This window comes from Dromaius novaehollandiae, chromosome 4, assembly GCF_036370855.1.
Source record: "Dromaius novaehollandiae isolate bDroNov1 chromosome 4, bDroNov1.hap1, whole genome shotgun sequence".
In the NCBI taxonomy this organism is placed as follows: Eukaryota; Metazoa; Chordata; class Aves; order Casuariiformes; family Dromaiidae; genus Dromaius; species Dromaius novaehollandiae.
Window position 1 is genome coordinate 5,293,659 of NC_088101.1, and position 15,026 is coordinate 5,308,684.

At 44.9% G+C, this 15,026-nt stretch overlaps 1 protein-coding gene across 1 annotated transcript in view; it reads right to left on the bottom strand.

Moving 5' to 3' along the window:
* The window catches only part of LOC112988243 (transmembrane protease serine 11E-like), a 38,546-nt gene extending 23,858 nt beyond the window's left edge, over positions 1 to 14,688 (bottom strand). The window contains exons 1-3 of the mRNA XM_026108592.2: positions 14,252 to 14,688; positions 8,407 to 8,528; positions 7,549 to 7,667 (exon numbers count right to left, since the gene is read on the bottom strand). Of these exons, the coding sequence (XP_025964377.1) occupies positions 7,549 to 7,667; positions 8,407 to 8,528; positions 14,252 to 14,415 (405 nt within the window). The 5' untranslated portion in view covers positions 14,416 to 14,688. The remainder of the gene's footprint in view (positions 1 to 7,548; positions 7,668 to 8,406; positions 8,529 to 14,251) is intronic.
* Between the last annotated feature and the right edge of the window lie 338 nt (positions 14,689 to 15,026).

Genomic DNA, 15,026 nt, shown 5'->3' on the forward strand with positions numbered 1-15,026 from the left:
CATACCTGGGCAAGAGCAGTGCTGCCCCACGTGGTCAAGAAAGCTAGCATAAACACCTCAATGTGTAAAGTGGCTGAACCACTAAAGCTAGGAGGTGAGGAAGCCCTATCTGACCTTGCACTAAAATAAGGAACACAGCTGGACAGCTGAGGTGTCACAGCTGCAAAAGATAAATAACTGACCTCATACAACCATTCCTAAAAGAGATCAGTCTCTCAGAGAAATTTTTAAGCGGACTGATATGTGGGATAATGTCAGGATTTAAAGTACCACGCTCATTCCTAGTGCAACCAATTTGAGAGGCATGTCCTGGCACTACAGTTTCATTATAGCCACTGTAATGCCGACAGCTGGAATTAAGGTCACCTAAGTATTCCCATTCCTACTCCCTGCTTTCAATTGTCCATAATTAGCTTCCTAAGACTTTCACACTGCAAGCGAAATTTTGTCAGTTTGGGGAGGAGCTCTTGCCAAAGTCTGGAGCAAATGCGGGTCAAAAATTTGCAGAAGGGCTTTTGCTTGTTCAAGAACTGCTTTTCCCATAGAAGTGACACTCTGGCCTTTGTTTTTTAAGCAGTGTGTAAAGGTAAGGAGTTGAAACCTGGGAAGGAAAAGTTCTTAGGAAAAGAGTGATTTTATGAAAGCTAAGTAAAATCCATTTTGATGTAGTCAGGTTACAAATGCTGAAACATCATCAGTCACACGAGAACAGTATTGAATTTGGACTCTCCCTCTTGACAATAGTGCACTCTAAACAACCACTCTCTTGGCCAGCCTGTTTTCGATCTCATTGGCATCCCTTCACGTCTTGAATCACTTCATTGATTTAATTACCTGCAAACAATGCAGCAATTCTGGATCCATGGAGCTATAATTAAGATAAGATTCTACCCTTAATCATACACACTATCAATAACTGCCCTTTATTTCATTCTGAATCCCTTTTTCCAGCTGAGGTTTCTATCCATTTTTCTTGTGCACATTTTAGAGTTTTTGTGGCCACAACTGGGTCATATATCAGAACTAAATTTCAGTTATTTTGTTGGGGGGAAAGGGGGAGAATTTGATATCCTTCCTGTTATGACTTGGCAGGCTTCGTACACACTCATGAGACCTTCTGGCTGATGAACTAAGGGAAAAAAAAAACAGTTTGTGGACCAATTATTTTAGAAAATTACTTTGTATTAAGAAATTGGAGAATCAGTGAATTTTAAGTTAAGGAAAGTTAGCCATTACGTTAGTTATTTCCCATCTTAGCATACAGCATGCCACATACATCTTGAAGACCACACCTGTAGCACGCACCGTAGCCTGTACTGAAAGCTGCAGGAAACCTCTAATTTCAGAGCTAAATAAAGAGGTCAAACCATCATCTCATCCACCATTGTCTTGCAGGGTTTTCCAGCAGGCTGAATTGTGGAGAATGCCACTTTTGGCTTGGTTCCTAGCCCTGGGCACCCACAGAGGGCACCCTCATTGTTTTGTGCTAGTCCAAAGGCAGCACTTCCAACCACAGGAACCATGCCCTTAAAATAAAGCTTTTAAGCAGAGGTCATCAAAATACTTGGTTGATTTTTTTTTTCCCCTCAAGATATTCCTTAATCTTAACGATCTCATAAACCAACATGATTTTTTTTGTCCATCACATTACGTTATTTTCCAGAGAAAGAAAAAAAGGGAGTATTAGTAGAAAAAAACAAAACACAGTCTCTAAAGAGCTTCATTTAAGAAGCTTCACTTTTGAGGCATTTATACTATAGGTATACTTGTAACCAAAAATACCTTCAATGAAAAATAAAAAAATGTCAACAGACCTGACCTTCTCAGCTCACATGGGTACTAGGCAAGTACTTGAACAAGCATGTGCTGAGTGTTTACACATGCTTGGGCTTAAATAAGGACCTAGGGTTTAAATTTTGGGGTCCATATCTGAAAACATGGCCAAATCTCTTCCTGAAACTTATTACAAGCAGGAACTTCCTTAACTCAGTTTAGTTTGGGTGCTGCAGGGCCTGAGAAATCCTTGGAAAGATTTGGCTGCTGCAGCTACCATAATTTCTGTAATCTGACTGATTTATCTGCAATATTTTTGTACAGGTCAGGGGCTGAGAGGAGAGAAGAGGAGATTTGCAAGGAGGGTTGGAAGCAGTGGTTGTGCAGCAAATGGAGCTACATGATACATAACATGTCATGTTAGACCTCTTGGGACTTCAGCACATCCCCCTTCTCAGAAGACATTTGGTACCACAGCTGCATTAGCCCTCACTGCCTGGTCTCCCACAGCAGTTACAGTCATTAGGAGCATTTCCAAAACTTGCGCAGCATGGGGACGCACTCCTACTGACTTAGCCCCCATACAGCACCAACCAAGCAACCCACATGCTTCTGAGCTTTGCTGTAACCCACATATGGCCAATGCACCTTGTGTACTTCTTGGCTCTGAAGCGATCTCTGTTCTCCCCACCTCCATCTCCCAAATACACACTTTTCTGCTGTGGGAAGACTGGAGTAATGCCTGGCCCTAAAGATACCAAGCATCATAAAATAGCAATCTCATCTACTTGCTCCCTGCTACTGTTCTTTTCAGGTAGGCTTTCCCTGAATTTAGCTCAAATGAAAAGCTGGGCCAGCAGTCCTCGCTTTGACCCTGGGGATCTTTAAGCAAGGTATTCACAACCCAAGTGATACAAGATCCTTCCTGATAGCAGAATGATGGCAAGCTTATCACTAAGTACGACACAGAAAGCTAGCCTCCCAGTTAAGAGAAATGTCTGGGCAGTTGGATTAGCCTTCAGCAAGGCAAGGTACCAAGTGCCAAAGGCTTGCTTTCTGCAGGAGCACAAGCGTCTGCATGGGAGCTGGAGGCAAAACCACAAAGATCCTTCAGTGCTGGGATGAGGGTGAGCAAAACTGGAGGGTGACTAAAGGGCAAGGTGGGTCCTTTCCTACTCATCTGCAGGCACATGGACACTTCCCCTCTATCTCTGGAGATCTCTTCTTGGGTGCTGAGGTGGCTTCATGCATTTGGCCCTTCAAGTCTCTCCAACCCAGCTCCCTGCCTGTACCACAGAGGCACCAGTGCCCTGGGGCTGGCAAACTGTGGCGTCACACAGCCGTGCCAGAAACATGCCAAAGCAGCCCAAAAAATGTGCACTGCCCCACTGAGAATGCCAAGACCACAGAGCTTAAGCTCTGCTTTGCCCCACAGGGTGCCCAGGGCTTAGCACGGGCACTTCCTCACCTTGCAAGCCCTGCTGTGAGCCTGCCCATCTGCTTCTCTCCTCTCAGTCTTCAGAAGAACACATGAACAGCCTCTAAAGACATTGCCAAGGGGCAAAACTGTCCCCTCAGGGAACAAAGCTGCCTCCCTTCCTTATCACCATCGTTACAGGGATTCATCAGTGAGTTCTTACAATGGAGAACAGGCACAGCCCTCAAAATCACTTCGCACCATTTGCTGGTGGTCTCCTAACTGCCTGTGCGATGCCTGGTGGAGAGCTCTGTATCTGTAAATTGAAAACTCATAATTCAGTTCTGTTCGGCAGATGATGTTGCAAGAGCTGTATTCATTAAAAACTTCCCCCAGTGTCTGTACTTCAGGACATAGAAGATTCTCTTATCACTTGAAATCATTTCTTGAAGATGTCTTTTTCTAAAAGAGATGTCCTGACACACAACACAGAGTCCCGAGGCAAGAATTTCTGGATGCAATGCCACGACTTCAACAGGAATGTGTGGATGGATGGTGGTTGCCTAGTCCCTGGGATTGATTTTGAACAATGGAGGGGATGACGACAGCCCAGGTGCCTTGAAGCGCATGAGAATGAAGATGGGGGAAATCCATGCCAGCCCTGTGGCCCTCAAGGCACTCATGGAGAGAAAACAAGCCTCACAATTAGCCAAGCAGGGAGCTGAGCTACACTCCTACCTGAGGAACACCTGGCCACCCAGCCCATGGCCTGGCTTAATGTCACAAGCCAGCAGGCGAACATACGGGATGAGGGGCAGAGCAGAACCCCGGAAGCAGGGGAGGGTACTGCATCTGCCACAAGAGTCCACCAAGGGAGTCGGCCACATGGGCTAGGGTAGGGAGAAGCAGCCCAACAGCTGGGTGGGAATGGCTCTGGCCAGAGGAGGAGGCAGGAAGATCCTAGGTGCCTAGGAAAGGAGGAGGAGGACGAGGTAGGCTGTCCTGGAAGAAGGGTAACTTTCTCCCAGAACATCTAGGAGAATGCATCAGAAAGTTACTGTAGCAGCAAGAAGAGCAGGCAGGTACATTTGCAAGTCACTGGTGGACAGGATAAAAGCTGATGTCCATTTTTATTGAGCAGCCAGCCAGGCTCTGAAAGAACCACATGCTGTGGCGTGCTTGGTCTCCATTACTGTCTCACAGCTCCACACCTGCCAGCCTCCAGCTGAAGCAACTCTCACTAAGAGGTGCCCAATTCAAGCTCTCCTGAACACAAAACTCCTTCCCCTGTGGTCAAAGCTGGTCTCCCACTCTGGGCACAGACAGCATCCCTCCATCCTCCACCCCACACATGGGACAGCTGGTGCCGCTACCCAGGGTAGGCAGCCAGGATTGTCCTAGTCACTCAAGTCCAGAGCTGGCTGTCTCCTCTCCTCCCACACTTCGGGGTTGCCACGGGGCTCTTCAGCACAACCAGAAGCAGCCCTTCTGAAGTGTCCTCCAGGAGGCTGTTAGCGAGGGGGTGGTTGAGTACCCACAACAGCCTCAAAGATGCTCTTGGAAAGTGGAAATGAATGCGTTTTGTGGGAGAAGTGGGTAAAAAAAGCCCAAGCCTGGTGCAGGAGCTAGGGAAAACCAGTGGGTTGTGTGTGGGGGGGAGGAAACAGTGGCATTTATAATGCACACACACATCAGCTGAGCAGTAAAGGAGCATACAGTGAAATAGACAATCCTTGGGGAAGGAGCCCTTAGCCCTGCAACTGTGCCCCATGTACCTAGTTCAGGAGGGGAGGCTCTGGCACAGCGCATTTTAAGGTGGGAAAGGAAGAACAGCTGGTCTGTCTTGAAAAATGAGGAGGCTCTGGTGAGCTAGCACAAATCTTTCCACTGTGGCATTCGATGGGGCCTGCTCTTTCAAGGCAGCACAAAGGGAGCCCATCACAGTCACTCGCAGGAAGCCTGACAAGGAACAGAGACCTTTCATCATCCGTTCCTCAGTCCCCTCACCAGCCCCACCCCACAATATGTTTTCCAGACTTTCCAGTCAGCCCTGAGATGTTGACTGGTGCACTGGCTTCATCAGCTCTCTGGCATGATCCCTCTGCATTCCCTCCCGCCTTCAAGGAGATAAGGGAGTTGGGAATGTTGTTCACACCATGGGTGTTATTACCCAGCTCTGGAAACCAAAGCCAGCACTGGGGTTTTTGCTGCCAGACCTGAGGAAGGCACGGGGTGACCGCTCTATGGGACCCAAAACGCTTTCCCTGCGGTGAAATATCAGCTCCAAACCAAGCTCCTTTCTGAGTTGTTCTGAGGCCAAACGAAGGAGGCTTCATCAGGGAGGGATCAGAGAAGGGCGCACTCAGCAGGGACTTGCATGACAGGTAATGTGAATGCTTCTGATTATCAGAGATGATTCACTTCTGTTCATTTTGCACCAAGCATTGTGAAAGACACTGCATTTATCTACATTGACTCACTGTTTCACAACATGAGCACAAGGTATCGTTCCTACTAATGACAATAAAAAGGCTTGGACATTCAAAACCTGACCCCAGCCAGGGGAAGACTACAAAGGATTTTCATAAATCCAGACAAATCAGGAAATGTGATGAAAAAACCCTCAACTCTCTCCTCCTCTATTAAAAAAAAATGGTGTGAAAACCCTTAGGATGAAAATGCAGATGTTCTGAGATGTCTGTCTTAAGAGATGAAAAGGTTATTTTGGCCTCTGGAAAGGATGTTTTGATTTTTAGCGCCATGAACTGAGTTTTGCTTGGACAGAATCAGCCTATTAGGGAGCACATTGTTATTCATTAGCATAGGGAGATACTTTAAAAACGCTATGGACAATTTCTCAATCTCATCCATCCTTGTTAGGTGGAATATGTGGAGCTAAAAGAAACAAAGTTTTTGGTAGGGACCATTTACATCAGATGACCTAAAGTACAGCAAAGATCCGACCACCTTTGAGAGATGGGTAGAAGTTCACATCTGAAGCAAAGATGGCTCCTAAGAAAAATCGCAGGAATGAAGAAAAGGCAACACAGTTCTCTGTGTGTTTGTTATGGCATTACTTATCAGGTACAATTAATGTACTCCAAAATAATGTTTCTTGCTGCTCAGCCAGCACTGGTATTTACTGTCACTGTTGTCAGAAATGCTCAACACCCACAGGGAGACAGGGTTTCCAAAGCATTGGCTTCCATTCAAGCATCTAAATTAATAGCCAGGCTCAGAGGAAAGCATTGGACACTGTCTGAACAAACTTCTTAACCAAAATAAGAAGAGCTTCCTTGTCAAAGGAGCCACGCAAAAACAAAAACAAAAAACAAAGAGGGAATGAAATGGGACAAAGAGATTAAACTTGACCCAATGACATGTTATTCCTCAAAGACTTCTCCCCAACCCTGTCCTTCCTCCCACCCCAGCAAAACGCTGTCTCCTTGCTCCAGGACAATAGTCCCTCTCCAAGGTTCTATCACAAGGTTAAAAGGCAGCGAGTATTAGCTAATAGTTGTAAAGTGGTATCACCTAAGTAAACTCAGCTTATGTAAGACTCTATAAATAAAGACAAGCACCAAGACCAGTTCTTGTGAAATGTGGTACAGTCCCAGGTAGGCAAGTAGGGCAGAAGGGAAACAAGCAGGAAAAGATGACAACTTGATCAAGATCTCCGAGGTCCTCAGCAGCGGAGTTGGGAAGAGACGCTAGTGGCGCCAAGTCCCTGTGTAGCAACTTACTGCTTCAGGACAGTGTTTGCCATGGCTCATGTTTCGTGTGAACAAGTGGCACGGCCCTCAATTAAATGCCAGTGGTGAGCAGAGCATTGATTGTCCTATTAACTGAATACCTGTGCGGTGTTGCTAAACAGGAGGCAAGAGATATCTATCAGACCCCGGTGAATGAAACACAAAAAGATACAAGGACAGTCACATGCTTATTGCTGTAAAGAGCTGAACTCTATAATTACCATCTGTGGGGAAGTGCAATTTCCTTTCTTGTTTTCTCTTGGAGACAATGCACCTATTTATTTCCATAGCTACTGTATGAGCGAGAGCCTCTCAGCAACATCTGCTATCTGTAGGAAGGTTTCCCAACAAAACGTACCAAAGGGGCAGGAGAACAGCTCTGGCGTTCCTCTCTCAACACCCAGCCTGACAGGTCAAGCTCCTGACCCCATAAAGGTCTGGGTGTAAAAACATGGGGCAACATGAAAATCTGCAAGCAGCGTTGAGTAGCTAATTAAAAGGAGCACAGGGTACACCAGTGGTCTAACAGCATGCTGTTGACTTTAACGAGTCTTGCGTTACCGCAGTGTCTTTAATAAGGGAAGGGCACAAAGGTCCCCAACTTACCAGTCTCTCAATCCTCTCACTCAGGTCTCTAAACCCTCCCGAGGACTGTCGGGACAACTCGTTACTGTATCGGATGCTGGTGATTTTTATGTTGCCACTGTAGTAGAAAAGCTTCTGATCTGTAATGGAGAGAAGAGGAACAGGCAGCACTCACAACATACCCAGACCCACCAGCTTCAGGAAAGGCCTGGGGCTGATCTATATCCAGAAGCCCAAGCAGTCAGTGAGCCTTCACCTGTATCCAAAACATTCAAATATAGCTCCTGAAAGGAGCCTAGGAAGGAAGCGGGGCAGCTGGGCGACCTAAGCACAGTGGCCATAGAATCACTTTCCATCAATCATCTTCATGGACAAGCAGCACTTTGGACCCAACTCGTTCAGTGCAGGATTGTGAGCGTTATCTTGTTGGGCAGCTACCCCTGCTCCTGGCCCACATGCCCACCCGACGGAGGGCCCTGGTGGCCTGCTGGGGACCCGGGAAGGCACGTGGGGAATGCCATGGGCAGAGTCGAGCAGAGGGCTTGGTCTCTCCCTTGCTGAACAGAGACCAGCAGGCTCATGTGTTGACCTCATCGCAGAGGAAGATCACAAGGAAGATGTGAAAGTAGTGAAAGTGAGTGAAAGGCAGCAGAAACCACAGCCCTAACCGCCTTGCACAGCAGGAAACGTTCCTGAGAAGAGATCTGCAAAGATGTTAAACAAGGAAGGAAAGAGCTCTAAAGAAGCCAGTGGGTTTCCCCCAAACGAGCTTTAATTAGCCTAATGGAAAATGAACTCCCAGCACTGCATGGCACCACAAGCACAAAGGAGATGCACTAAATGCAGGACCAGGACTGCAAGAGATTGTGTAAAACTTACCATATGCCAAAAAATAAACCAGGAGGCCAATAGTGATGGCTGCTGCCACTGTTGCTCCAATAACAATTAGAGCAATTTTCCAGGGCTCAAGATGTCTGATTTTGATGGCGGGCTGGTGAATTCTGCAAAGAGAGGGAGAAGATTAGTAAGAGATGCTGTCTTTATGCAAAGGTAACAATTTCAGACTTTCTGCAAGACCTCTACCCCAAGCTTTGTCACTGCTCCTAACAAGCAATGCCCAGAACTCAGGACCCCAAAAGTCATGAGAATGGCCTTAAAACCACTAGGTTTCTACAAGTGACCCACACTGGTTTCTTCTTATATGCTTTTTGGCATGTCAGTTTGTAGGGTCATATTTCTAAGATTTTATTCTGCTGGGACAAAGGGTAGGAATTTACTGTGTCCTTTTATGTCTTTCACAGTCATAACTCCAGCATCTGAGGGCATGAGAAAACACTGGTACAGCAACATCAGCAGCTTTCCATGGGATAAATTAATCAGTTGCCACTGACATTCTGGTACCTTTGCTCCCCAAAATCTCTTGTGAAACAAAAATGGTAAAAAGTGTCCCACGTTTTGTATAGCACCTATCCTTCATCCAAGCTGGGATAATTATCCAAATTAATTCTAGGAAAATCAATAGTCAGTAGGTCAGTATGACATTGAAACAAAAAACTGTCCAGAGGAGCTTACTGAGAGCAAATTCTGCCTTGGGCTATGAACTTGAAGACATCTTAAGATCCTTCAGGTCATATTTTCTATGATGTTATCAGCCATTATAAAACACAGAATGGGAAGTCAGCATTTTTGGCAAAGAAACTTTCATTCAAGAGCCAGCTGCCTTGCTTGCTTGAACACGCACATGCCCTTTGGATGAAGCTACAGCAGTCCCCAGGAAAGCAGGCTGCAGAGACCCTCTCCCAAGGGCATGTGGGGATCTCAGCAAGTTCCTGCATTCACACCAAGGCACTCCTGGATCATACACCTCATAAGCCACAAGTTTAAGTACACTAAAATAAAATGCAAGTCACTGCAAGACACTTTTACAGCTATGTGAAGGAATGAGTCAGCAGGCACTGCACATCGTGTAGAAATATCCAAAACTGGTCCATTTTATTTCATTCTAATTTCATTATAAACCCTTAAGGTTATTGCCTTATATTTTTGGCTTGGGAAACAATTGGTTTAGTCTAAAAAAAACATGACATTTGCTTCAATGAAAAAGGGAATGCTCACTTGTCACTGATACCTGTTCTGAGTTACCCTGTCTTGGAAATCTCTTCCCTACCTAATGTTCCCTTCACTCTTCCTATCCTCTGACAGAGTTTTTATTTAACCTCACATCTCATCTGTTTTTTTTTTTTTAATGCATCTGTGCTTCTGCAACAGGAAAAAAAAAACAAGACTGAAACTAAGCAATGCTGTTGGAGGTTGGTGATGAACAGCTCTGAGGTTATTTCTGTGCCTGCTGGAAGCTCCCTTAAAATATTAACTGCAGAAATGCAACATGTGGAGGTGGGAAGACCCTCATTAGCAAGAATATTTCCTAAAGACACTAATTGAATATAGTAACTGTTTTCAATAATTGAAGAGGTTTTGGTTGCTCAACCTCTCTCTCTCATAATTTTTCCTGTGTCCCATGTTCCTCTAAGCCTCACATTTCTAGGCTGACTGACCAATGGGCTCACAAGCTTTCAGTCAGACATAGGAAAATACTTAACTCTCCCTAATTTCTTTGTAAAATGGCCCTTCTTTCCAATGGATATAATGACTTTGCTTATTGGAGAATAGAGAGGAAACAGGATAAACTAAGTAATTAGAAAAGAGATTTCATAAGAACTTTGGGGCAAAAGTTTGATTAAAAAAAAAAAGTCTAGGAGACCCACACCTTAAGCTCTAGGAGTGCTGTGTCCACTGTCTGTGTCTACTTGTACCTTAATGCAAGACCTACCTCAGCTAAGCTAGATAACTCTCTCTCACCACTGTAGGACTTGGAAACTCTCCATGGCACAAACTTACTGATTTATTGGGGCAGCTTCGTGGACGTGACACATTCAGGATCTAAGGGGACTCAGCTTTTTGGCTGAGGAGTCTCAAAGCCTCCATGGGTTTGGCAGTAGATCTTGGGTGAAACCATGCACACAGTCATTTGTTCAAGTTTAATTTGCAATGGCTTTTTTTTTCTTCTTCTTCCCACCTAGTGGTCAAAGCTAACAGAATCTGCTAACAGATTTAAAAGGCAATTGTCTTCCTTAAGCTGCACAGAAGGGAAAACTCTCAGAAGATCTTTCAGCTGTAACGATCCTGGCATAGCCCCAAACCAAAATGCTGGGTTTGAGAAGCCCATTGGAAAGGCTGAGTGTCACCTCCCCACCACAGCAGATGGGCGTGAAGAAATAACAGCCTGCTATATCAGCAGAAGAGCAATTTGAGACCAGGAGACCAGGAGTAATGGGGCTGTGATGCCATTAAATATATAATACTACGTATTTGAAACCTCTTTTGGTATTCTTTTGTGCATAGGATAAAATGTATGAAACCTTATTCTTAGTTTCTTCCATTTAAAGGTCCTTGTTATCACTCAGTAAACAGCTTCTTACATTTGTAATTTTACTGTCTCACATGACTTCCACTTAATTCACGAGACCGGTTTGAAGTCATCATTTCACAGAGGTGCAGGAAGAAGATCTAAAGCATCAGGTGCTGAATTTAATTTCTTTAGACAAAAAGCTTTTTCATTTGCAAATCTTAGAGACTTAATAGAGCAGGAGTCTATTTTCAGAGGACCTGGGATGTCTTTTTTTATTTTTTCCTAAACATTCCCCCCCTACACACACATCCCTTAAACAAAATGAAAGTATGCTTAAGTACCAGGAGGAGGTTTTCTAAGATACCTTCTCCCAGATATTAAGAGAGGACTCTGCCAGTTCCCTAGAAATAGCCACGGAGACATCAAGACTTTTCCTGAGTGGTGGTAGGTGATTTAGAGCCCTTTGTTTTATATCTGTATTTGAGTATTCCCCCCCTCCCCCCCCCCCCCCCCCATCATGAGCACAGAGAAGTCCTGCCAGAAACCCGTTTCCTAGATACAGGGCTCACAGCAATAAACACAGCGCCGGGGGGGGTGGGGGTCCCTCTCCTTATGAATTTACAAGCCAGACATGAGAAGGATGCTGTGGTCAGCCAATTAAGTCTGCTTTTTTTGTTTTTTTAATAGAGGGATGTGGGCGAAAATCAATCAGTCTCAAGCAAAAATTCAAACTCTTATCCAATATCCTAACCTGATTTTGAAGGGTGTCCTTCAATAATGGACGTTATAATAAAGGATGTTATAAAGACGACATTAAATAAATCATGCGCTTGTCTCAGTACAGCCTGAACCTGTCAGTTTACGAAAGAAATAATGCATCTCTTTTGCATATTGGACTATATGTTCACTTTTTGCTCTCACGTGGAAGCAAAATTAAAACTGCGTCTAAGAGTCTGACCTTCCACATCAGAGCAAAAGCTCCAAAGCCCACAAAACCCTCCTGACAGCATTTTTATCTCCATTTTAAATAGGGACAATATTTCTCTCTTTTATCAAGGTGCTTTGAGCATTATTAATGAAAACCACTGTTTTCTGATATTGTCACCCTTTCAGTCTTGAAGGATCAGAGTAGGTCATCACATTTGCTCTCTGGACCAGAGGACACAACGCAGCGGAGGAGGGACAAGACCAGCAAGGCTGCCTGCTCCACCCCATTTCCCTTAGCAACTCTGCGTCCTGAAGGACTTCACGGAGCTCACATTCCAGCTCAGCATTAAATGCTGGGAAAGGAGGCATCCGGGAACTGGACAGAGCTAACACTGACGTGTGGCTCTTACAAGGGACCAAGTCACAGGGGGACATGCATAGACAGCTGCATATGTAGATTGAGCTCCCTGCCCAGCAGGGATCTCTGGACATGCAATGGGCTGGACACGGTCTGCAATCAAGACCAAGAACTCTCCATCCCTTCCCAAATGTGTAAATACTCAGCTATCTGACACAAAGATTTCTCCCATGTACGCTCAACTTTAAAATAATCCAAGCAACGATTTAAAACAGCCAGTTTTCCTAACCAGGAGGCAACTGAACTGGATTTAAACATTGTTTACCCTCTAGCGCATGCTGTTATTAAAATTTCTACCACTGTTGACATCCACAAGACATGGCAACCAGATTCACATCTAACTAGGAAAAGAAATGGGTTCACAAATCTCCTATTCAGACACCTCACACTTAGTTTTCCCTCTTTATGTAACATGGACAAACTGGTATTTGAGGCTGCGATGGGGATTTCTTCTTCACTGAAGTTCAGAGCAACGCAGGTTTAAAGGTATGAGCATTTTCCAGGGAACTGGATCCTTTGCAATATCGAACAGGGTGCCACTAAGGCACATAAGTGCCAAAAGCTGAACTCAGTCATCGCCTGCAAAGTCAATATTCTATTGACTAAATCTCTATTGCCCTTCGAAAAGAGAAAAACACTCAACTGGACATCAAGAATAAACTTTGTCATTCCAGAAACGATGTTTTGAGTTCAGCATGTCTAAAAGTTATTAAAAATAACAAGGAATTTTTAAAAATATTGAGGAATAAGGAGTATCTTGTGATCATCCACAACCATTTGCCCCATCCAGGGGCACAGGTAGGACTGTAACACTGCCATCTTCAGTGTTCACATATCAAAATTCAGCCATCCAGACAAATTATGAGGGATTTAAAGAAAAATACATTTCACATGCTTTTGAATTTTGTTTGTGGGGGTCATAATTTTAAGCTTTGTCAACCGCAGAGGCAACAACAGAACGTTTCAAAGGCGATTGAGTATTTCTTGTAGCCATGTGAATCCAGGAGCCAGAGCATTAAACAGAAAACAGCTAATTTCAGTAGGCACTCTGTAGATTTACGAGCAGATACCATTCTGAACCAGGAAAGCATAGCACAGCATTGCAGCTCAGGCACTTAGTCTCAGTAAAAGTCTCTTAATCTTTGTAAAAATACTCTGAACTTTCCAGCACTATGTTCAATATTAAGTTGCAGTAAAACAAGACTAAAGAATGTCCAGCAACTCTGTCTGCAGAAAATGATTTCAAAGACAAAACACCTCCTTGTTATCCCTAGAAATCATGGCTTTTTCCTTAAAGCTTGAGGGTCAGAATAGGATGATGACCGTCTAGTGGATACCTTCTCTTTATGTAACTGTATTGACTTCACTGATTTAGCTGGGACCATTGACAGAGTTGGAGGAAATAACAGTGTGGCTAGAGCTGACCAAAACCCACATTTTCCCAGAATTATCTTATTAAAATTAGATATTGACACAAAAGAGCTTCCTGGATTCTGCACTAGTGCAATAAAATGCTGCTGGGTACAGGACAAAACAATTACGGGCAGGGAAACATGACTGTTGACCTAAGCCATTGCATCCTAACCAGAAATCAAGTCTTTGTGCTGCTGGCCATGCTGGAGAAGGATTTTCCTCTGCCCTTCTCATGCCAGCCAGCTGCGTGATCCCATTCAGTCAAACTACAATCTCCAAACTTCCCTTTGAGCCCTGCAGCTCTCCAAACAACTTCCCATCTATCGCCCCTTTTCAAGCCGTGCATTTCAGGAGGGTCTGTGATGCACCCTTGTGCAAAAATGAAGGGGGTACAGATGAAGTAGTGAAGTCTGGGACAGAAAAGAGAGGAAAAAAAAAAAACAGGAAATTCTTTTGGGGATGTATATGTCCATCAAGTCCTAAAGCTCTCCCGCAGTAGTCCTTTACTACTGCCACACCTCCAAATCAGACTTGCAGAGTTAAAATGTGCCACCTACTTTTGAAGATCCCATGGCAGGTCCCGGTAGGTCTGATAGCCTTTTTGACCTCCAACCACAGTTTGAGTAAAATCTGGACTGCGTAGCGAGTGCTGCTGGAAGATGCAGGAGTTGCATGGACTGGTGTGACGGGAAGGAAAAGGCATTGAATGCAGATCCTTCATTGAGGCCCAGCTGGCGCAACACCCAGCACTGCGCGGGTTGTTGCAAAACGAGGGAGCAAACTTCTGAATGAAAACAAACAGAGGTAAGCATGGAGTCGATAAAGAGACTCTAACCTTCTGATCAGCTCAGCATCAAAGTGCTCCCAGGGCAGAGATGGACAGCGCAGATAAACCGGCCTGGGCAAGAAGACTCGTTCTTCGTCACAGCAGAGCAAGAAGTGCTTTAAATTCCCCTTTTCTAGCACTCCCTTTCTGCCCAGCTTGTACCCCTCCAGCAGGCCTTCTCCTGAGTAGCAGCACCGTCTACCATGCACTCCTCATAAGACTCACACAGGAGAAGTACCGCACTGTCAAGCCACTTGCCTCCAGAGGTAGCCACCACAATGGCCCGGCACAAAAATAAATACAGACATAAATGGCTTGGTCAGCCAAGGCTGGTCTCCCTCAGTGCTCACTCTTCCCCAGCTGCCCCGGACTCCCTTGGCATCAGGGACATGACTACTATAAGTATCCAGCCTCCTAATTATATGTTAGTCATTTAATGGTTGGCATAACCCCGCCTGTGGAAAATGCTTACTCTGTGAAAAGGGCCACCAGTCTCCCCAGAATTC